The 26,266-nt window shown below is 30.0% G+C and overlaps 1 protein-coding gene across 2 annotated transcripts in view; it reads right to left on the reverse strand.

The window, feature by feature from the left end:
• mirr (iroquois-class homeodomain protein mirror) overlaps positions 1-26,266 on the reverse strand; it is a 65,163-nt gene that overhangs the window by 14,790 nt on the left and 24,107 nt on the right. For both annotated transcript variants that reach the window (XM_088277631.1, XM_088277632.1), the window contains exon 3: positions 14,451-14,560. In XM_088277631.1, coding sequence (XP_088133757.1) covers positions 14,451-14,560 — 110 coding nt within the window. The remainder of the gene's footprint in view (positions 1-14,450; positions 14,561-26,266) is intronic.

The raw sequence follows: 26,266 nt of genomic DNA on the forward strand, positions 1-26,266 counted from the left end.
ATAATAAGGAATATTTAATACATATTTTGTGAATTAAAAAGGTTAATTTCGTTGTTTCAACTGTTTTGTAAAATAATTTTTAAATATATATACATATATATATAAATATATATATATATATATATATATATATATACATTTATATATATATATATATATATATATATATATATATATATATATATATATATATATATATATATATATATATATATATATATACATATATTACTGGATTTTAAAAAATATCAAAACGGATATATATTTACCACAGCGTGACATTTCTGTTTAAAAAAAAATAAGGAGTTATAGTTGGAAAATTACATTGAAGGAATTCTCAGATGCTTACGATTAACAACCAACCGTTTTATTATATAACTTACTATGAAAAAAATACAGAGAAATATTTATTCGTAGGTACATGTAAGAATGTTTAAATAAAACTGGTGTGAAAATAAGAGAGCTGCTCTCCAGAAACTGGCAAAGTAAATTTGTGAATCATAAAATAATGATACTTTAACAAAGGAAAATAAATCATTATTAATTCTGAAATATTACAATGTTAACGCCAAAACAATTTGTCAAAATATTGATTTATATTTGAGATGAAGACTGAGCTTGGACCAAGATAAAAATTGTATAGACTGTGATAATAATGTATGTCATTAATTATTTTTCAAATGATTAAATATATGTTGATATATTTAACCCCAATAACACTTTTTAAATTCATTCAAACGAGATAATTGCGACATTATTTATATATTAAATGTTTTTTATTACTCCTATTTTTTAATTGAATTTTTTGTTTAATTTTAGGTACTAATGTATCGTACACTTTGTATGTAAAAAAAACTAAACATCTCACTCATACTTTTTTATTTTCTGAGAAAAGTAAGATGAAATATTCAGATCTAAATAATGCAATTATGATTATTTTAATTACATGGATTTCTAAGTAAGCATTCAAATTGCACTTTTACACTCTTAAAAACCCAAAAAAAATATCTTTAAAAAAATTGCAAATTATTCACTGAATCAGACTAATTTAAATATTTTCCAACTCCAAAGATCGTCAAAACATAGTTTATATAAAACTATGATAAAACTGAAGTTATAGTCTTGGGATTCAGATAAAAATAATTTCTACATTTCTTCGATTTTCCTGTCTATTCGAAGCTGATATCCTTTTCCTCGGTCATTTACACTTCATGCTGACACTTTGCAGAGTCCACATCAACTCTGATAATGGACGCAGTCAAAAGTATTATCAACAGACGGCATAATCACTCAGTATATCATACAGATCATCCCAATATTTTTTTGAAGTCTTTAATAAGATATTTTATGAGCTAAATATCTAATTTGGGTGATATTTTCCCTTTTTTAATTAAAGTTTTACTTCTTTATTATTTTCCCCTGCTGTCCATGATTGCTAATTGAGTAAATGCACAATATTATGGATCTACATTTAAAAGCAATGAAAACTAAAAATAAAATCAAAACGCGATTATCACCATATTAGGTAAGATGTTAGAGATAATTTTGATTTTATTCATGTACATATTAAATCTAAAAAATAAGAGATTACAAATTTGGAGTTGGAATAACCTTGTTATTAACGGGACTGTAAATAACGGGCATTTTGTATATTTATTTTGGACCTCACACATTTCGCTCAGCGAGTCAAAGGTCGCGTTTATCGTTCGAGGTCGAATGGAATTTATTAACTGTACTATATTTTTGGGTAGGTACGTTTTTTAACAGTAGCGGATTGAAATTCCTTTTAAAAATACTGGTTTTGTGATATTCCAAGTTTTTGTTTGGTAAGTAAATTAATCAATACTTTAATTGCCAAGTCGTTTCTAGCATTTGTCTATTTATGACTGTGTGAAAGTAATAATCGTTGTAAAGCTATTTGTATTTATTTAAAATTATACAAAAACTATTTATTAAATAACGAATACCGAAGTAAAAAAAACATTTTGCTTGTAATACCAACATTTAATCATTTAAAATATGATGGCAAAACTAATTAAGATAGACAATTGGAAAGTGTGAAATTTCAAGGACGCGTCACGTAACGAAGAAAATCTTAACAGAAAAAGTAATTCCCTATTTAAAAAATCGTAATGGCATTTATTTTTTTAAGGTATTTTAATTTTTAAATTGTAAAACCGAAAAATTATAATTATTTCACTTCGGAACATTTTATTGATAAGTTTCAATTTGCAAAATGAATACTTTTCAAAGGTAATAAAACTTTTAAATTTAACAAAACTTGTAATATAATTCCAATGTTAACCATTGGCACATTATTTCCGACCATTTCATTTGAAGAAAAGTAAAGCAATTTAAAAGGCGACAAAAAGGTTGGATCATGCTGTGGTCATTTCGGTCGCATTTAGTTCCAATTCACACTGTGAACCTGCAACGCTACATCACGTTGGCACTTGATAAATGTAATATTGGAATCAAATTATAGCCCAGTGGTTAGTGACGCGGATTAAGAATCAAACGCTCTAGTTTTGACCCCCACTCTGTCACAACTTGATTCCTATTTTCAATGTGTGTGTGTGTGTGCAATGTAACATACAATCTTTGGGAAAAATTAAACATCAAATCTATGAATCTTGAAATTATATGTTTAACCTATAATAGTAAAAAAAATAGGTAATATTTACCCGAGAGACAACCACATCGTGTCCAGTAAAACTTTTTTTTATAAAACGCCACTTGTGCGAAAGGGGCTTTTAACAGCTGGGCACGCACTCACCAATAATGACGTGTAAAATGATGTCCTTAAATTAGTAGGTAAATCACGCACATGCCTACCACCAAAAGTGGATGTTAAACTCGGTTGTTGGCTTAGCGCGCATGCGGAATGCCTAATCAAAACGATAAAATATATTATTATATCTAATACCTGTATTAAGTGCGTATACGTATAAGCCGTAGCTAGTTGGATATTTCGCGAATCTCATCGACGTTCTCGCACACGGTACTATACATTTTTGGATGGCTTCCGGTGTCTTTCACCCATCTATAGACGCAACGAAAACCGCGGATTGCTTCACAGAAGAAACAGGTTTATTATCTTTTTATAAAATCTTAGTTCAACGTCGTAAGTTATATCACATTAACGTAAACAGAACAAGTTACCTCATCCCAATTTCTTTTGTAATTTATGGTTACATTTCGCGCTAGCTTAATTTATAATTGTCTATGTAAACAGTCGAAATCACAATATTAAAATGTTAACTTATCTTTTTTACCAACATTACGAGAGAAAACAATGCAATCGAAATGATAATTTTAATAATTCAATAAAAGTTTAAAAAATTAAAAAAAACAACTGTTTCGCATTAATAATAAACGATTCACAGGTCAAATATTTAATTTAGTAATACTACGTTATCAATGTGTTTGGGTCATATATAGAGATCACATAATTAAAGGAAGCTCTTTATGTGAGAAAGAAACTAAGGTATATGACCTCTTCGGGCTTCTAAAGTATGTAGATACATAATTGTCAGTAAGTTTATCATTTTGGAAATTCGTATTACTAAATAATTTATGGCAGTGAGAGTTATCATTAGCATTATCTGTCAATCAGAAGTTTTGGTTTAATTTTAAACTTGAAAATATATTGAAAATAAATTGTTTGATTTCAATGTTTTATTAAAATTATTGATTGACATTGTCTTGTCATATTGTTAACGATTATACATGTTAATAATTCGAGCCGTAATTACATTGAAGTAAATTATAATATCACATAGTTCACAAAAGCGTGAAATAATTATTAGCTAGCTCCAAGGAACACTTGTTTTAAAGTCAAATTTTAATTGGTTTTAATTTTGTACCAAGGCGTGGTGTGATACTGTAATAAATAACATAATATTACGTATTTTCATTATACAGGTAGCAAGTAATAATAGTAGTTATTAATTAGTTTTTAAACCCGTCCGAGCAGGTGTAAAACACAGATTTAACGATGCTCTGTCAGCAACTACACGTGCGAATTTGGTTTATTCGTTTTTACACATATATCGAGTATTAGGCAAATGAATATTTCAAGAAAATGTAATTTTGATAAACCAATTCATTTAACGGTATAATTGATTCATTCGTGTTAATAACCACGGTAACAAAACTAATATCATATAAGTATTTGAACCTTTTTACATTCATAATGTGTGGAGGGAGCATTTCCTATATCCGGTATGTTTTTTAATGACGTGACATCCTATCATACTTGTACATTAAACATACGTTGCACCCAACAGACAAAACCCAAGTAAAAAAATACGTTCACCAAGCAATCAATTTAACATCAGAAAGGAATTTCTTAATATTTAAGTTATTTTTTATAGTTAATATTTTAATTCACAAATTTTAGATACTTTAGAAAATTAATTATTTTCAATACTCAAATTAAATATACTTCACAATCAAGCAAATTTAAACGATTTTTATGAACATGAGTATCACTATCCATCCCATCTGTATATTGCACTAAGAGAAGTCGATATAACATTCCCGTATCCAATAGGGGGAGCACGAGGCTTTCTCTCAGACCACAATTCCAGATCAATTTTTTATGCGAAAATTATTATAAATCTTTTTTAAATGTGTCTCGGTTTGTACTGTGAATTTACATAAATTTCTTTCAATATCTCTGTCGTAGACAATCTCGGTAGGTAAATACAGATTTAAAAAATTATCACAAAGTTTTTAAATGGGCTGGCAGGGATAGAGATTACTAGAAAGCTAGTTCAACCCGAAGATGGCTGGTACGCAGGCGCCTCCACAACCCCGAATGGCACAGCAGACCTCTTTTCTCACCCAACCATTTTTTACGTGCATTCTATTCGCATATTTCACCCATATATTTTTTCAGACACGAAACCTATCAAATTTTTAACAAATTTTATAAAAAAAAAACAAAGGGAAGATGACCAGTTTTTTTCTATTCCAGATACTTTATCGGAAATATAACTTAAAACCCAGTCCAGAGCCCTCGAATTTAGAGCTAAAATAGTATATAGTATCGAAAAAATCTGAAATATTATGTACAAGTACTGATTATCTTGGGGTCTCAAAACATGACAGTTACTAAATCAATGATCATATTTATATGTAAAAATTAATAAAAATAAAATATGCTTAATTCTGTAAGGTACTGCGAAATACGATTTTGACGTCAACAATTAGCATTACTAGATAGTACGAGTATCTACTTGGTGGCTTACTATTTGTGTTACTTAAAGTGATAGCAATAAAAAAAGATTTTTCACGGTTCTGTTGCTTCAGTTATGTAATAAATAAAATACTCACATAGAAATAAAGAGATGCGATCTATGTTGTTTTTTGCAATGGGGATTTTTATCATATAGTTTAACGGTAGATTCTTTTAAGTATATTTTTATAATTATCAATTAAAATCATTTCCTAGAATTAATTATAAATTATCATAATCTGACGTAAAAAATACTATTTAAGATTTTAAAATAAAAATAAAATATGTATTCTGACAAAATTTAAAAATCATTATGAAACGTGTAACCAAAACATGGTCCGGTGAAATTTCCGAGAATCGTTTCAAACGAACATCAATATGTAACATAACATTACACACTATTGTAATTTTACAGATATCACACATGTCTCAACAATAAAAAAGAATTTGTATTTAAAAAAAAGGAATATGAATTCCGAAGGGAAGTCGATCTAACATTCAAGTATATTTTTTCTTAAATACAAATAAATTTTTATTTTCGAGTCATACGTTATCTGGAAACATCATAATAACGTTAACACGCCTCTTGACATGTCATTGGCTAGCTTAAGTGTTACCTTTGTAAAAAATGTAAAATGGTCACCATCTGGTTATTATGAAGCTTCAACCTTCTTCGAATTTTGTGGAATTATATTAATGGTATAATTCAATAACCGCTTTTGCATAATAGTTGGAACTGGCGGACGAAACCGCCATCTGTTGAGAACTTTGTGTTGAGAACATTGTGTTGAGAACATTGAATGTTACAACAAGTTTTTAAACTTGTATGTATAAATTACATACAAAATGCATTACATAGCGCTCCAACCACCGAGGTCTCTACTGCTGCCTTAACTTGATCGATCCATCATGTAGGATATCTTCCTCTTCCTTTCTTCCCCTCCAGGATACCGATCACAACCAGTCGTTACAGGCTATCCTCATTGCCACGCGTAACGTGTCCAAAGAACTGAGGAATCCGTCGTATAAAGACATTGGCCAGAGTCAAGTCATCCAAGTGTAGTTCCTGGCGAATGGACTCGTTGGTGCGTCTAGCTTTCCATGGAATTTGGAGCATGCCCTTCCAATAATACAAATACAAATATTAATATACAAATAATTTTAGCTTTGTATGCTTATGTGTGGTCGAAAATTATATATCCATATATTGAAAAAAAAAAACTTAATTTGTTTGTACGAGTACTTGAATTTAAGCCAAGATTGATTTGTACCGTGAGTGTTCATAATTCAATTTTGGCTCGTATGATTGTACATTCTTAAGTATCGATGTATTAATTCATGTCACAGCAACACAAGTCCGACACCATTTCAGTCGACAATGATGTATGCGTGATGGTATCATAGGACGTTAACATCCGGTAAAAGGTATGTATTTTCGTATTATTATTTCATTAAGTTTGTCTTTAACTACCTATGTGTGTTCGTGCCTCTACACATGGCGCAATGAACCCTTAAGAGCGAGAACTTACCCGCCAAAATTACCAATTACCAAAATATACAAATGGTATATAAAAAATATAAAAATTAAACATTTATGATAACAGAGCAGTATCGAAGATACGATGTTGAAACACAGTTCTTTGAAAGCATCTTATGAGGAATATCTGAGTTAATTATATAGAATAATTTGATAATAAGGAGGGAATAGATGGTAAGTGAAGGTATATTTTTTTTAAAACGTACGTGCAGCACCATAAACGTGAAACAACTGAAATTTCTTAAATAATCACAAAACTTTATGATAATTATTACTTAAACAACGTGTAGTGCATCAACTGTTAATATATAGCGTCTGACGTGTCTAACGCACGCATGCTTGTCACTATCGCTTTGTATCGTTGTGTATACATAGCTAACTTTTGATATACTATCGTGACTTTGGAATATATAACTATCTTTTTCCTTCTCTCTACGTTATATATTTTTTCCATCTCATGTAACGAAATGTGCCTAATAAACATGTCTTTGAAATTTACCTCTTTTGCCCAATTACCGATTAGCGAATCGCCGCCTAAGGAGTTTAATTTTAATTTGTTTAAAAATGTAACACACCAATAATATACGAGTTAGTAAATAAAAATAGCTTTTACATCCAAAGCATTTTTTTTGCTAACATCCCTAGCATTCTTATCAACACGTAGTCAAAACCTTTTTTGAGATAAAAATAGCACCAAATATTATATTTGCATTTTGCATTCATAACATTGACTCAACTAACATCGTGTTCATGCGATCGAGTGCCATTCTATAATTATATATAAAAAGTGAATTATACTGAAAATTGTCACAGTATTGTCAATGAAAAATTGAGGACCCGAAACATGAAAACTAAAGGACTTATTTGGCATTACAAAATATTATTTTTAAGGAAATAACTGAAATCCAAAAAAGAAGACTAGAAAAAATAAACCTTTTTTTTAATGTTAGGCTCAACCGATGCATGTAAGCATTCAATGATTATCTCAAACATTGTAATTGAAATAAACTGTTTAATCATTGAATTTTTTTTAATAAAACATTAAAAAAGCAATTTCATCAAAAATACCCAGTGAATCTAATCCAACATCTTTTACATTATCTTGTTTTAAGGGTACATATAAAATAATAAAGATTGTTTTAACACTTGTATTTATATGAAAAGGCTTCCTTGCTAAGTCTATACAAGCACGTGAACGGAAGGTGTATTTCTTCCATTTTAGTATTTGATATATTACTTTGCTCATATCGAAGAGGAATACATTATTCGTTCCTTAAACAGCACATACGAGTGCGCATGTTCAAAAAGCAATTTCTACTTGCTCGTTGGAAAACATACCAAAACTGTGCTGTCCTGATCGAACGGTTATATTAAAGAACATTATGTAAACTAGATTTTTTTTGTAAAAACATATATCCGAGTATGTAGCTTGTCGATCTTGCTCTATATGATAACTTGTCGGTTGCGACAAAATCCGCTTACTGGTCTAGTAAGATATATGTGCAAAAAACTAAATAGATATTTTGTTAGTATATAAAATCCAGTTCCACAAAAAAATGGCAGTAGGTATTAAACTTAAAAGAAGATAGTATGGAAGGTTTGAAGTCTAAAAATATGTTTATACCTACATGTATTTATTTATGTAAAATACTGTTTTTCTCAGATTTTTTCAGTAAGTTAGGTTACTTAAAATTAAATACGAATCATACAGTACTATTTTTCTCCCCAGTTTCTACAAATACCTTGTATTTTTTAGGTTATTTTATTCTCGTATAATAAGTATATTTTTGTAAAAAAAAAACTATGTAAAGGAAGTCCCAGTCATTATGAAAGTTCATATTATGTTATTTAGTATTCCGTTGCTAAAATTAGCGAGCACCAAGACGGAGCATGAAGATGTGTCTCATTAATTAGTGTGTATTTCAAGTTTCGTTTCATTGCATTCGACAGCATCGCCATAAAGTCATAATTAATATATATCTTCACAATGAACACCCTCAAACCAGGCGTCATTAGCAGACAGAGAAGGACCCTGATTCAATTTAATGTTAATAAAATAATAAAAGAGACAACATTCAAAACAGATGCGCGTTAAAAATGTGATTGATGACCTTTCCTGATAGTGAAATGGGTAGAGAATTTTTTACCCCTGTAATGAGGCGAGCACGAATATCACACATCATTTACATGTGCTGTGAAGGGTTGATATTTTCAAATGACATTTGCATCCGAAGGAGGTGTACCGTTCTAAATCTGTAAGGTTAATCTAGCTTGTCAGATGGTGTAAACATGATGGATTGAGTAAATAATGACTAACGTACTGATGGTAACTTCTCAAATAGATACCTACTCTTGTCTTTATGATAACAAATAGACCATAAACGTTTTTCAAATATTTACTACGTTATATACATATATATATATATATATATATATATATATATATATATATATATATAATATATATATATATATATATATATATATATATATATATATATATATATATATATATATATATATTTTTATATTTATATACATACATACATATATATATACATATATATATATATATATATATATATATATATATATATATATATATATATATATATATATATATATATATATATATATATATATATATATATATATATATATACATATATATATTATATATACATATATATATATATATATATATATATACATATATATATATATATATATATATATATATATTATATATACATATATATATATATATATATATATATATGTATATATATATATATATATATATATATATATATATATATATATATATATATATATATATATATATATATATATATATATATATATAAACACTTACTCGCTTTAGGAAAGATCACAAGAAATCAATGTATGTTATTGTAATAATACCACATAATTATTCATAAAAAAAACCTTTTGCCAACTGAGTGTTGTGTTGTAAAATTTGACACATGTGATTTATGTCGGAACGAATGAATATGTAACATAACATTACTAATATTTTCGATCGTGATAATATGCGAGGATTATAGCATATGGTAATTATAATCGACGGGCGAATTTAAAATATTGTAGATCAGCTTAGCATTCTTTTATGTTAGTCTTATCTGTGGTAAAATAGCTTGATGGATAAAAATAGTTTATTTATTTGATTATTGAACTTAATAACATAAAATTTGAATATGTGACGGTTTTATTATTGAGAGAAGTAGTGCAGGAAATATATAAATCATTATTAAAAATTAAATCATAATTTTGTAGGGATTATGAGCATATTATGAATTTTATAAAACGAATTAACAGCTTTCACATTAAATGAAAATCTGGAATTCGCAGATTTTCAAAATAATAAATACGAAGCAAAACTTTTTTAATGACTACTGCGCCAATCGCTAAAACTCAGAATCACGCCAAGCATCAGCTTTAGTTAAGCGATTCAATTTGAAATGCACGCCGCGTTCATAATTCGTTCTAAATTAGACATTTGAAAAATATGAAAACACTTAAAATTTCAGGGTAGAAATTCTTGTGGAAGCGTGTCTGTGCGGCTGGGTTAAAGAGTGCTTTAAAAAACCTAGTGTCCTACGCCTCTGCGCTAGCCAGTTTCGCCCCGCAATTAAAAATGCATAAATCATGGTACGCCACTGCACAGTCAGCCAGTGGCGGCTCGTTAACCAGCAAGATAGCTGAAGGGGGCATCTGCTTCGTTAATGCTCGAATCTTTTACCCCCTCTCGAAATAGTAGATAATGTGCGCTACTGAAAAATAAAAGAGACCCCAATAAAAGGGTGTGGTCGAGATGTGATTTGCAATTAAATTAGAGATGGGATTTTTAGCGTGGAATTTTATAGCTGAAGCGTTCGACAGACTGCAATGAAATTATGATAGAAATAATTTATGGAAGTATTTAACAATTAAGTGCAGGGTATCCAATTCAGTTTTTTTGCGAAAGAATTAAAACATTCGACTCTCCTTGTCTCGTTTTCATCAGTTGTAAACAAATGAGGAATAATTTTTTTATCAGATATTCGAACCCAAAACCGAGCTAAATTTTATCATAATTAGACTTGTGCATCTTTCAAGGTTATATTCATGCTTTTTGCGTATACTGTTGCAGTATTGACTTTTCTTGAAAACTGTATTATTGTATATTCTCGTTTGTTTTTACGAGTATTTATGTATTGCTGTATCATTTATTAAACATAGATATCTCGTCATATCTTTTTGGAAAAATGTATTGCTTTAAGGAATACATAAATAAAAAATATTAAATCTTTATTTGTAGATAAATTAATTTTGTACATTAATTGTCATTGTAATCAGAGCTGCTTAAAATTACAAAAATATCGCTGGAAAATTGTGTTATACTGAGATTCAATTTAACTTTACACATAAATTATATTCAGATGATATAAAATAAATACTAAAATTACGATTATGAGCGTTCTTTCGGGAAATATAAAGGTCTACTTATCAATAAAATTTCTTAAGCCCTTTCTATTCATATTTTATAGCTTTAAATTAAGTTGTGGAATATAAAGCGAAATTAAAGGGTGAAAAGGGTGCGCGGTTTTGCGGCGAGGAAGAAACAACCTTTTAAAGGGGATAATATCCCAGAAATGTAGGTGGGTCAATAACAATACCCACACACAATAGTAAAAATTTAACGCAAGGAAATTTGCCTATTTTAGGCTGCTCGATATGTCTGAACGTAATTCATTAATTCAGTATAAGCAATAAAATGATAAAGACATCTCATATTATTAGCTATAGCAATTAACTTTATAATTTCATAAGTATATATCTAACTAACTAACTAACTATCACGTTGCTTCCCTACAGAGGAAGGTAGAAAACTCTTCCATATTCATGCATCTCCTCATATACACCCGCCGATTATTTCAACTCCGGATCCAGCCATTTCCAAGTATTTGACATACCTGACTGTGACCACGTTTTCTTGGTCATCCTCTACTTATTTTTCCAACTACAGTCGCCAAATATTTTTTTTTTCACCTATTTTCCTCACTTATTCGTTACATACATACACATAACATATTTTTTTTAAACAATCCATTGAAAATTGAATAAAACTTCCAACGTTTCATTGGATAGGAGCAACACCAGAACGATAGTTATTTTACGTGTAGATTCCATTTTATTATTAAAATATCAAATTTTTTATTAAGATATATTGTGATAACAGTAGTAATACTCGAATATTATACGATCAAACTGTTAAACTCTTAAGCAAAAACACGCGAACGTGAATAGTAACTAATATAAATATATGTGTGTTTATTAAGGCTTGGCTTCAGTTTTAAAAATGAGTGTAAAACGATTCTTTTATTCTCTAATATTTATTGTGAGTTATGGGACATATTAGCACCAAAATCAGATATGTGTGTATGATTTTACAATATATGTTATTTCCGTGGCATGGCCACGGAATATGGCAGCATTTATACTTCTTAAAGAAAGTCTTATGCAACATTTTAACATGTATATGTGTGATTAAAATGTTATTCTTATTTGTGTGATTGTGTGATGTGTGATTAAAATGTCATTTTATTTGTAAAATTTTTTTTTGTAATTCAGATTTTCTTTTGGTAACAGTTCATATAATATGGCAATGCAGGATTTAATTCCTAGCCTTTTAATTAATTTTAGTAATAACTGATACTCTTATTATTTTTCATTGTGATTAAGGATAAAATAAGACTGCCATTTTCGAAAAAAAAAACAGAGTCGCAAAATTGAATAATGTACAAAGGTTTGAAAATATATGATGCAATGCCTGAATGTATAAAGAATGAACAGAGTGTGAAAATTTTAAAAATGAATGTTTTTTTTACTAAAAGAAGAGGTAAATAAATTTATGATGTAAATCAAGTGAAAAACCCTGAATATTATTTATAATATTCCTGATTGATAGATCCTGTGTCGAGATTAGAGAAACCTATCACATTGGTTTGTGATATCCCTGTATGACTCATTCTATGCAATACGTCAGTCTGCATATCAAAACGATAGTTATCAAAGTAGGTACTAATAATGTGAATTCAATACATAATACTTTTTATCGTCAGTATAATTAATTTAAGTGTTCTCACAAGTAATATGATTCTAACTTAATGATTTCATTTTCACTAAGTCATGTAAAATTAGAATGAACTTGTAGGTAACATGCCTACAGTAGTACAAAATTATAAAAGTATTAAAAAAGAGAATTGTAAGTCAGTAGGAAATTACTAAGTTACTATAAAATTCCTGACTCCTGACCTTATTTAGTTCTGTGATGGTTTTTGTTGTTTTCGACATTGTTTACATAATTTAACATAGTAGCTAACATGGCATAGTTGTCAGGACGCTTTTATTTAAAAATCTGGAGTAATTTTTTTATTAAATTAGAGTGACTATTTTTATGTGCAAAAATATGTTATTTTAAATATACTGGATTAAATTTCATAAAATATAACAGTAAATGTAGGTAAATAATATGAGAGCAATAAGATAATCAATTATCGAGGTGTATTTTGGACCCAAAGTTGAATATGTATATTAACTAGAAGTTTAATTTATTTTGTTTTAAAAATAATAAAAAAAACTGTAAAAAGTATAATATCGGGTGAAATTTCTAATTTTTTAGTAATTTCCTATTATATTTCCAATGTTTTTGACATTCAGATTGAGACTTTTGAAAGTGGTGTCAAAAATCGATATATTTGTAGATTTTTCTTCAAATTTCTGTTTTTGAGAGCATAAATTATACATAGATCCACCATGATCATAAATGCTTCTATTAACGCTTCAATGTGGAACAAGGCGCGCTTAAGACTACAAGATGTATTCAGAGCTTAAACAATGACGGTTTTCAATTTGAAGACCGTCTAACAAACAATTACAAGTGCCAATTAACGAACGACACTGTGTCCGTTAAGGCTCCCTCGGTGGTCGAAGACTGTTAGTGTTGTTTAATTATTTATAATAATGATTGATTGTTTACAGCAATGATGGATTATGAGCAATAATGCCGGTTTAATAACCAATATACCCTTTACAATTTAGCTAGAATCATCAACACCTTAGTATTTAAGTACTCACTCATTCATAACAACGTAATTTGGTAGAAATAAAGTGAAGTGGAGCGACTGAACTGCGTTGCTCTGCCTTTTCTTTCCACACAATGTTACTTTGAAAGCACTGCAGAAAATGTGGAATAATCCCTTATCCGTGGATTTATCTTGTTTGTTTATAAGCAGGGTGCAAAACAAGGAAAAACATAAAATAAAAAAAATATGAAAGAAACTTCATGTAGCTTTTCGTGTGCACTGTTTTTCGATTTCTGTAATAGGTTAATAAGTTCAACAGTTTCTATTGTTTCTATTATTCCATTATGTCTGTCCACCTCCGTAGCGTAGTGATCAGCTCGTTTGGCTACCGTGCTTGATTCCCTGAGGGATCTTAACAAATATGGGTGATTTTCACTCTCATAATTATATAATATCACGATGGACTAGTACAAAAAGCGCAAGGCTGATCACCTTGCCTTCATGCAGTAAACGATCATAACATCCTTGCGATAATGGTTAAAAGATAAAATTCTTTTTATACAATGACGTAATGTGAACTTACCCATTGAAGGGATAGCCAGCAAAAGCTGCGTCATAAGGGTGGTACACTGAGGGGTAAGGCCAAGATGCAGCTCCCGCTGTAAGATTCTCTTTCAGATCAATCCCTCCAGCCTGAAAAAAATACAAGAGTTAGGAATCAAAAGCTGAAATTAAAATCATTCATAGACACAAATTAAATTAATTCGACCCACTTAATCAGTTTGTAGAATACAAAGAAAAATAATGGATATGTTTTGATCAGTTCGATTAAATTTTTATGATGAAATCGATTTTTGCATTGCCAATATTGTATGTTATATACCAAATAATCGTTATTTCTAAATCCACCATCAAATCGCTTTAAACGTAGTAAAAGTAAAAGTTATTCATAGCTTTAACGGATATTAATGATATCGATTTTGAATTGAATATATTCGTATATGTCACTAATTTTATATTTCGCGTCAGTATTGAATGAGGTTTTTATTGAATTCAATATTTAATTATTTTTCTGAATTGTATTGAAGTGTGTCAGATGTGAGTGGCACTTTAGCATACTAATTACTAAGCCATTGTTCAATTCGAAAAGGTATCATAATTATTTTGCGGATTTATTTATTTATATATATATATATATATATATATATATATATATATATATATATATATATATATATATATATATATATATATATATATATATATATATATATATATATATATATATATATATATATATATATATATATATATATATATATATATATATATATATATATATATATATATATATATATAATATCGAAATGTTTTTTTTTTAATATGTATTGACACATTCGTTAGATGTTATTATTAAACGACATTGAGTGGTCAGTATTTTTTATTGGTGAAGCAATAATGCTTCCCCTGATCGACCAATAGCGAGTATTTAATATCTGGTATTCTCTCCCTAATATGGCCACGAAATGGTGGCACTCGTAGGTGGAATGTCTGTGCTAACAGAGCCGGATCCAGGTATTCTAAGCGCACAAATAGACCAAAAATAATTTCAAATTTGCATGACACGTGTTTTACGTATTCGGCATGTGGTCCTGAAAAACAAGAAATTTACTTGTTGGAATGTTTATACAACTAAAGAAAAATTACCGTCTACGATCAAGAAAACACAGCATCGATACAATACAGTGTCTTATTCACCATTGGGTGAGAATAAGGGTAATTATGGAATATTTATACAGCCAAAGAAAAGTTGCCGTATACGATAAAAAAAAACACAGCTTCAATACGATGCAGTGTCTTATTAACCATTGCGTCAGAAAAAGATTTGTTTTCATTACTTTTAAAAATATGAATTCGGTAAAGTGACCATTTTATGTTGAAGTTTACAAAAACAAATTCAAAACAGCAGCAGTATAAACCCGCTCTCATATAATCTTAATAAAATAAAACTTAGTTGTAATTACAGAAAAAATATATACTTATGTGGGCAGTAAGCATTCATACGAGTATACATTACTACTGCCCACATCCATTATGAATTAAAAAGCTGAACTCATCAATATTATGACTAATCCGTTTTCTAATTGCATTTATGCCCATTAAATCCACTTGTGATATTGATCAAAATAATAAAGAATAAATTGTGTTTTTTTTTTATTAAAACTGTTTTTAACGTCAACACCATCGTTTTATCACAAGACTTTTTTTCCGAGTCAAAGTAAGTCCACCACTGGTTTATGTAAGTGTTAAATAATAACACAAAGATTTATATGTGTTGATGCGAGTACTTTAGGCCCCGCGGACGTCGCCATACCGGTACCCTTATACAACAATATTCCTACACACCACAGTCATGACTTGCTGTCGAATAATTATGATAAATCACCAATCCAGATGATTTTTTCTTCATTTCTCTGAACTTGTCACTAAATTTATTTCCATCATTTAATAAACACGTATCGTTTATATGGACTATGTGACGTTTGTGGTAAATACGGGGTTAGCGTAATGGGAGACGTTTATTACGGATGATAAAGAGATCGTTTTGCTTTATTGCGATACAAAAGAGACTATTTATAATTTACACCCGCCGTTTTATACTTACATTAAAATCTGTTAATAAGATTCATCACAAACAAAAAAAACACTCTAACATTAGTTCATTTCTTAATGGTACACATTTTAAATAAAGTAATGGGTGAAATAAAATCAGCTCCTACAACACCATATATTCATCCCATTTGATATAATACAGTTTTCAACGAAAAAAAAAGGTGATAAATTTCTTCCTTTTTTATTACTTATATTTCTAAAAAGAAATGCAAGGCAGGAAAAAAACACGATTTTTGTAATATTACAGTTTGAATGATTAAGTAATAACTATATTATATTGCAAAATGGCATGAGAAAGCATAAAGCATAGGATCGGGTAAGGTATTGATGAGGGAAACGGGATATTTTTCAGAAATATAATGAATAATATGACTGGCACATTTTTCAAATATTTGAGACGTTTTTACTAGATTATCAGAGACAATGCACTTTTAAAGTGGAGCGGTAATTTATTCCTCAATCTGGTACTTAGACGGATTTTTTCACTGGTGAATATTTTGCTGTAGTGAGAAATAAAGAATGTACTATGATCTGATATTATAACTATGATTTTAAACATAAAAACTAATAGATAAGTTCATTTTATTGTTTAACTCATATACTACTCCATATACACATTATAGCCAGACATAACGAATTTTTCGTCTTCTAATTTATTACAACTCTGTTATTCTAGTCACGTTTTTCTCATAAGATTTCAAAATATCTTTAAACGCGGAATTCTTAGGGACAAAAACCAATATGAGTTATATCCGTTTGACTATTGGTCCGATCAAAACACTTCTATTGTACGAAGGAAAAAGCATTTATAATGTCCAGTCAAGCCTTTTTCTCATGTTAAATTAAGCCGTAACACCAGATGCCTTCACAATTCACAGGTGCATACAAATATGGACATAATTTATTGGCTAGTACAGGGTGACGGTAAATTAGTTCGCATTAAATTTAAATTTCATCGCTAGCAAATACTTTTTTTTATGAATTCCAAAGCGCTCGAGGAGAACGCATAATTTAAATACTCAAAAATTTCAGTCAAACTGTTACAAGCTTTTTTGTCCCCTATGTTCGTATTTTTTCGGGAGCCCATTATGGACTCGTTCCTCGGATTTTATATCTATTTCTTAAAAATAGAGCCGTCTGCTCACTATTTTTTTGGTTTTAGTTAAAATCCAAAGTTGGAATTTGAAAAGCGCCGTTGGGATGATCATTTACGAAAACGTAGCTTTATAAATTGACAATATTTATTTTTATTATTACCATATTGACTGATTTTACCTAGTGAAATATTAAAATCAGACATTTCAACATCTCAACAAAGATGAAGAAGAATATAGTTGTCTGGGTATTTACAGCGCACTGGTACAGCTGGTTAAATGATCACTTTACATACGTGCAACGTTTACAATTCTACCCACGATTGACAACCGCACTACTCAATTTTTTGGAACTCCTACATTTATCATATATCTCGCTTGATATGTGAGTTCACTGGACCCATCTATGGTTAATTTGAGTAACCTATTATTTAACTAAGTCCTTTATTTCGATGTAAGCAAGGTCCTAACCTGATTATTTTACACACTGGTTTACTTTTGACATAGTAAATTAATTTATGAAAATCAGTGTCTTACATTTAAAAAAAATCTATTCTCTATCGTTCTGTGAAAATTTCATACTTACATAAAAAAACATCACATTAAAATAGATGCTTTTAACAGTCATAACAACTATTAGTAACTAAAAATGATCTTTCATAAATTATTTCTTTTCGAATACTTCTTCCAACTAATTTCGCATGAACCCTGTAGAATCTTAATAAATCTGATAAGAGTTATACAAATACAGAAGGAATAATAAATTTGGAGATTTATCTTACTTCCTTGGTGGCCAGTTACAGGGTGACCGTGGTTCGAAGGGATTACGGTAGAGTAAAATATTAAATGAATAGATAGAAGGGCTCGGGAGGTGTTAGGTGTGTGTGTTCCCCCATCCATAAAGATTATAGTGAGATACTGTTTACAAGATTAAGTACTGGACCTTTGCAAATTCTGTGCGGATCTTGAAAGACAAATAGCCCTAAGTATTGTAATATACCAATACATCATTACTTTAAGTTATGGAAAGATATTTGTGTTGGTGATTAGTTATATTTTCTCATTTGTTTCCTTAAAACATGCTTCTTACCCTATTTTTTTGTGTGCCTATTTACTACACTCGTTTTTTTTTACATTTAGCCCAGTGTTACTTTTCTTTTTTTTTATTGTATTTTTACAATATCTTATTTGCTTTTCAGTCGTATTAACTTTAATTCCAAAATGAGTAACAGTAATTATTCATCGGAAATATTATATGTGCGAGTTATCTACGTAATATGTTTTAAAAATAAATAAATAAATAATTTGTTAATGTTTTTTACTCAATAAGATCTAGAACACCCGTTTATTGTTTTATATTTTACATTTAAGCAGTGTTACTCTTATTTATTTTTTAAACTAAACTTAACTTCTTAACTAAACTTCTTAATTATGTGTTCAGTATTGTTTTAACCTTAATCCCAAAATAAATATTGGAAATTACTCATCGGGAATATTATACATGTAACTGATGCATTTAGTATGTTTTAAAAATAAATAAATAAATGATTTGAAAATACTTTTTACTCAATAAGATATGGAATACAAATAAAAATTTAATTTAATTTAATCAAGATGTGTAAATAAATATATCTTTATATAGTTTATAGTATCTGTTTCCTGTGTCAAATAAATATGATTGTAATATGCTTAGAGGTGGGTGACACCAATGTTGTCACAGCATCTCATTCAGTAAATGAGATTTAGAAGAAAAATACAGAAATAATAATGCCGACACGTCCAACGATGTTTCCAAAATAAGATTTCTCTTGTAACAGGATGAAAGGACATTCAGAAATCCTAGTTGTATGTATCTCTCTCTTACATGTTGCTTTACGGTGCAAGAAAGGGGAAAGAGGCGCTGGTCGGATGTCCTTTTATCTTTTACCTGTCCAAAGCGAAAGTAGGTAAACATTTTTGAAATTTCAGATTATTTATCCGACAATGATAATCTTGTTTGCGAACGACGCGGTCACGTATTCGACTGGTTACAGGAATGTTTAGTTTTAATCATTTTCGATGTATTGTTATTACGAGAAACGGAAATGCACACCATTGGTTTTGACTCGGAATATTGATTGGATAGCCTGACACACAATAAATCCCAAAATGCTGTGTTTTCAGGACCTCACTGGTATGTGTTAGTAAGAAACAAACTTATATGGTATATTTGTAAGAAGGTACCTATACTACCATATATGTAGGTACATATTTCTAATATGAAAAATAAAAGATTTTTCTCATAACTTGTCAAGAAACGAAATACGCGACAAAACTAACAAATTGAATATTTCTTTGCATCAAATTGTTTTTTGTAAATATCCTAATAATCCAACCAAATACTATATGTTTTTATTTGTAGGTACTTATTATTTTAAAAAATACCGTGTTAATATAATTTAATGGAAATATCCAGACACTTTTTTTTTAGTGTGTCCAAATACTTCACAAATCTGGATAGTAATTTTCACAGTATAGTAATTTTTCATTTTATTTTTGAAATCTCATCAAAGATGAAGAAGAACTTTTTTTCTTCCCATAAAATCTATGAGACCTCCAGCGTATCATATATGGCATATATGATACTAAGGGGAGTCAAAATAAATGTAAGTGATTTTCCACTTTAATATTCATTCAATATTAGGTACCTGATCACATTTCATTCATATATATAGTTATCAAGATAACACTGTTTCTATACGATGTAGTACCCTATGCGCCATTGGGTGTGGATAAGGGTTAGAAGATAAATTAAACCCAAAATATGTTCGACTACCTTCTCTAAATACCCAATGAAAAAATCATATTTTTACACAGCTTTGCGTATAGTAAAAATCACGAATGCAGTTTCATAACAACAATAAGTATTATTTTTTTTATCTTACTATTCATCAAATAGAAGTGTAATTTTTTTATTGGCTTGCCAATATATTGCATGTTTTTTTATTTATTACACATACTTACAATCAAAACACATGACATGGTTGCGTAATTAATCATGGTAATAATCTCATAAGTAATAATTATAATAATCTACGCAACACATACAATTGCTGAATGATAAACATACCTACACACACAAATTAATTATAAATTGTAATATATTCCATGCCATCGCTTTATATCATTGCATTACAGACCTAAGAAAATACTATTCACCGGGAAAAATAAAACACGTTTCATCAATCATCCAGTTTTAAATGTGCCACAAACTTATCTCTACAATACCAGTAAGTACCGAAATAGAATCCACGTGATGCGAACGCCGCATTTTAGGTGACTTATAATAAGCAATGGAGCTCTATACATGTAGGGCGACGTTTTAAAGGTGTAAACAACATTTCAGCCAGGGATACGCGAAGCCTGCTAACGTCTGACCCCAGCACACATTCGAGAAATGTGTAACTAGTAATCATTACATAAATGCGTTTAGTACTAGGATATCATAATCCAATACTGGGTGCCCGCAACAAGCCGGCCAACCAGAAGAGACTTGACATTTTAAGTTGAATCGTCCCTCTCTCTATACTAAGTAGAATTATTCACTAACCGGCTTATGTACTATAAGACCAGCCTCGGTTTGTCCACTGTTACGGTATTTTTTGTTTGTTGTAATATTTGTCCCCGACTTTTGAAAAATAAACGAGCTATACATGTGTTAAGATTTACATATTTTAAACAAGTTTTTGAGTAACTGATACATCTAATTAATTAAACTTATCTACTTGCGATAAAATGTTTCCGCGTTAAAAAATGTTTAATACGAAAAACGATTCGTTAATGAAAAATAACTATTTTAAACGGTGTTTATTTTTTAAATAAAACATTCTCTTAAAAAAGCGTCTCGGCTAAATAAAATAAAATAAATACTTCAATCAACCAAATATACCTACTGCTGCGAGCTCGCACATGAAGCGACGTATGAATTGTGTATATTATATATAATATATTGAATGGTAAATGTTACACCTGTATGAAGTGATCATTCAAACCAGCCTATAATAGCTCTGTAAATACAATGCCTTGCATTTTTTTCATCATCTTTGTTGAGATGTCAAAATATAAATAAAAATTCTTAGTGGAGAACCCAATATTTATGAATATGGATTTGGACACAACGAAAATATTCTGAAGAAACATTCTCGTCAAAAACATCTACAAAAATATGATTTATATTTGTTTTTAAAGAAATGTGTCCGAAAGCTGAAATTAATTTGTAATGATTTTATAAACTTACAATGTATTAAATTGAAACGTAACTCTAACAATATTTTTTTTTCATTATTATAAAACAGTTTGGTATCACATCATCAATATTAGTAGACATAAATGTGAGAGATCTTTGAAAATACTTTATTTAATATTATCCAGGACCTGAGGCGGAGGACTGATTAACTTGCGTCAGTAAGGTAAATGATAGTTTAAACAAGTTAAAACTACATCCATATGATGCAGTGACCTATGCACGATTTAATAAAGATATGTGTGAGGAGAAACAAAACCTTTATAAAACATGATTTTCAAAACCTTTATTGTTTTTAAAACCATTATTGACAAACGAGTATAGTCTATTGTAATATATATACATGTTGTGTTATCGTTATGTTAACATTACAGATGCTAAAAGTATTTTCTACTTGGAAAAATATATACATTATGCAGATGTGGAGCCAGCGCCTAAATTTGGTATTTCATACGCCTTCGATTCATAACATGGCGAAGGAAATTCGTACGTGATTTTCTACCATGCTTACATCGACATCACTCCTATATACTTGTGTCAATATCACTACGGAACCCGGCAACCGTGTTAACATGTGCCATTCCAAGGAATTCTGTAAAAGAGTGAAGTTACTCAAATTTCTCGAATCGTGATATCAAAGCTTTCGCGGGATGGGTGTGTGATGTGTATTCGCATGTTATACTCGTATTATTCAAATCAATTTTACAATATAACGTACCTATAAATTGTTTTGAAAAATACTTAAAAATTCTGCGTAGAAATTAATTACTTTCGAATAAAAAAATAATGTTTTTTATATTGAGTGAATTTAGTGATTATATTATTCATCTATTTTACTATCCACCTGCAGAAAAAAACACCAGTTAATTTTTTTTAACTGATCAGTTTTGTACCACTTCAATCTTGGTCAAATAGAAAAAGAAAAGAAAAATATGCAAATTATTATTGTATTTTGTTCAACTGAAGTATAATGTATGGTAGGAAGGTTTTTTTGTGTTTCGCTAATTCACAAGATGTTAACACACACGAGTACATAACGAGTTCTGACAGAGAGAAAGGAACATTTTTTTAACCACGTAAATCGTATCAGTTAAAGACCATTTTGACAAGATTTTTTTTTCTGTTTTATTTTCTTGAGTAGCTGCTAGGTTAGTCAAATTAAAATCCGTATTAAAATAACTCTGTTTTGATTAAGTCTATATAACTAAAATTTAAAAAAAAAAAAACAATTATTTGTATGAGTTATGAGTTGGTATTTTGAAAAGTCCGCCTCCGTAGTGTAATGGTCAGTACGCTCGGCTACCGTACTGGAGGTCCCGGGTTCGATCCCCAAGGGGGGTAAAATAAATATAAGTGATTTTTTCACTGTCATATTTCTTCAATACTACCCTGGACTGGTACCTGAAGCGGAGGACTGATCACCTTTCCTTCATGTGTAAACGATCAAGATAACACTGCGTTTATATGACGCAGTGCCCTATGCACCATTGAGGTGCGGATAACGGTTTTATTATTATTATTTTGAAAAGTTCTTTCGTTCAATCAGAAACATTTTGTCTAACAACTTTCTACGTCGATTTAAAACATTAATACTACATTTACGTACGGGTACGAACCTTTATATAGGATCGCATAAAGGGAATCAAAATTTAAATTTAAAATTCTACCATTAAATTTTAAGTGAACTCTACTTATTTATGTTACATAATTTTTAATCACACTCGTAATTTTTTTCTTGAACTAACAAAATAAAAGCAAAGGCGAGATTTAAAGAAAGTAGTAACACGGTTTTCTTATGCCTTTAAAATGAACTTTGGAATGGATCGCTCTCCTAAATGCTAGATAATAACCAAAAAAATATATCTATTTATAACACATTAAACTACTATGCATACGAGGCATAGTTATTAACATCAAAAATATTTTTGTACATAAGACCGATAACCGTAATATATGTGAACGTACCTGTTAAAACCGAGTACTTATATGCTTAATGCAGTAACGTAGTCTCGTTGTTCTGCTACAACCAAGAATTTTTAGTTTCATTGCAGGGATGGAGCTACTGACGCAGTATTTTAATTAATTCACTATGTCATTTTCAGTTTCAACAATTGCTTTAAAGTCTACTGCGTCATCTTATCACTTCTTATCCACTCGAGGGTACAAATCACACTTAGTTAAGGAGTTGATTTTTAACAACACACAAGACATTAAAATGACAATATTTTGAAGAAGAAAAAATATATTGTATAATAGTAGCATTGTAAACTTTGTGATACGGTAAAATAACACCGTCCTTATCATTCATCGTTCACTTTGTGTAATACCACTTAAAAACACCATTTCACGAACCGTTTTGACAGTTGAAAACACAGAAGAATATTCTGTGAAGATTGGTAGAAGAAGTAGTATTTAGTACACAGAGTGAAGAAGAATATGGAGAAGAATTAAAGACAGTAAAAAAAATAATCGATTTCAAGAAAATATACTTAAGTAAGAGGTAGGTACTTCAAAAATACCAATACATTTTTAAGATGGGGTTTTGCACCATTATAGGTTTATAGATCATGAGGTAGATTTTTGTTTCTTCTAACTTAAAAAATGTTTTATTTACACTATTTTGAGATCAAGAGGAATAATCTAGTCTGGGTCAATTGGGAACTTCTAAACATTTGCTCGTTGCTGAGAGAAAAACACATAAAACTCCTCAGGAGAAGCCGGACTATTGAAGGTGAAAGAAGGTGAAAGAAGGTGAAAATTAAAACTAACGAGCAAAAAATATTTAGGTGTATACCATACATAATAGGGTAATAAATAGAGGGGAGGGGGTAAAAGGAAACATAGATAATAATTGTAACGTATTTTGAAACATCATATTTCATCACTGTAGATGAAAACATCTGTTAGTTTTCGAAACTAGTCGTGTTTTATGAAATAAACCTCATTACGTGGTTTGATACAAGTGTCGTTTAATTTTTTTAAATAATCAATGTGTCATTCCACAAAATTAATGCCGAATCAATAAATAATATACCTGTATTTATTTTTATAGGGGGAATCAAGATCCGATTTTTAGTACATTTGCACCTTTGAAAAAATATATGGTGGTATATTTATGTTTTCGTTGCCTGGGACGCCATTGGTCGTGGCAACCCTGATCCAGGCTGCAGAGATATGCACAACACCTGCCCGGAGGGGCCCACCGCAGGGGCGGGGCGATAAGGGTGGCAGAATTCGATAACGCGAAAGTTTGAAGTCTGGAAAATTTGTTAGACGGAAAGGCGGTTTGGGTACGGGTAAAGGAAGTGTTACACATGTGCTACAAATGTTTGTAGATGGAAATTTCCACACAGGGGGGTTGCTTCTTTGTTCACAGGAAATCTGCACACTTCAATTGATCTTGTTCATTGGAAGAATGATTTCGTTTTATTAACTTATAAATTACTTTATTTTCCAACGTCTTAAAAATAATCAAAAGTATTTAATTTATTATGCAATGTAAGAGACCACCAATTATTGAAAATATAAATATATATGATACTACACGATGGCGTGAAAATTGTGTTATCCTATCTATGTTAGAATTGCAATATAAGATGGAGTTACTTGAAATAATAGAGCTAATGGATAGTTAGATAATGAGTAAGAAAGTATATTTGGCAATTGTGAGTGGGAGCACAGAACGCGAATTTACTCTGAATCCAATATTTTCTTGTGATTTACATTTAAACACTTTCAAAATCCCTGTCAATGCCATTCTAAATACATGTGAAGTGCCCCGGTGTAGACAGTGAAAGGGTTTATAAGTTAGTAGATAAGTTCAGTTTCAAGCTGAACCCCGAGAATTCTACGATGGAGACCTTGGGAGAACCAAAGAGGTGTCGGAAGACCTCAAAAGGGGGTGTAGAAACTGACTGCCCAAATCCAGCAGTGGAGGTCAGAGGGCTCATAAAAAAGAAGAAGAAGTTCAGTTAGTCAGCTAAATCCGTTTCCTACCCGACGTTGCCGGCACACAGGCTCCACAACCCCGACCAGCACAGCAGACGGACACGGAACAGTGCAAAGACATTTGCAGAAAATGCTCAGCCATCGCATTTCCCACTCAACCATTATTCATATTATTTTTTTGACATCTCAACATAGATGAAGAAGAATATGGAAGTCTGGGCATTTACGGGGCTTACTACCGTTATGGGCTGATTTAAGTGATCACTTTACACACGTGTGACATTCACCGATTCCACCCATGATTGACAAACCACACTACTCAAATTCTTGGAAGTTCTATATATATATATATGTATAATCCAATTTCAAAACATTGTACATGAATCACTAGAATTTTACTAG

This window comes from Brachycentrus maculatus, unplaced genomic scaffold, assembly GCF_059751285.1.
Source record: "Brachycentrus maculatus isolate JH-2025_06_01 unplaced genomic scaffold, ASM5975128v1 h1tg000048l, whole genome shotgun sequence".
In the NCBI taxonomy this organism is placed as follows: Eukaryota; Metazoa; Arthropoda; class Insecta; order Trichoptera; family Brachycentridae; genus Brachycentrus; species Brachycentrus maculatus.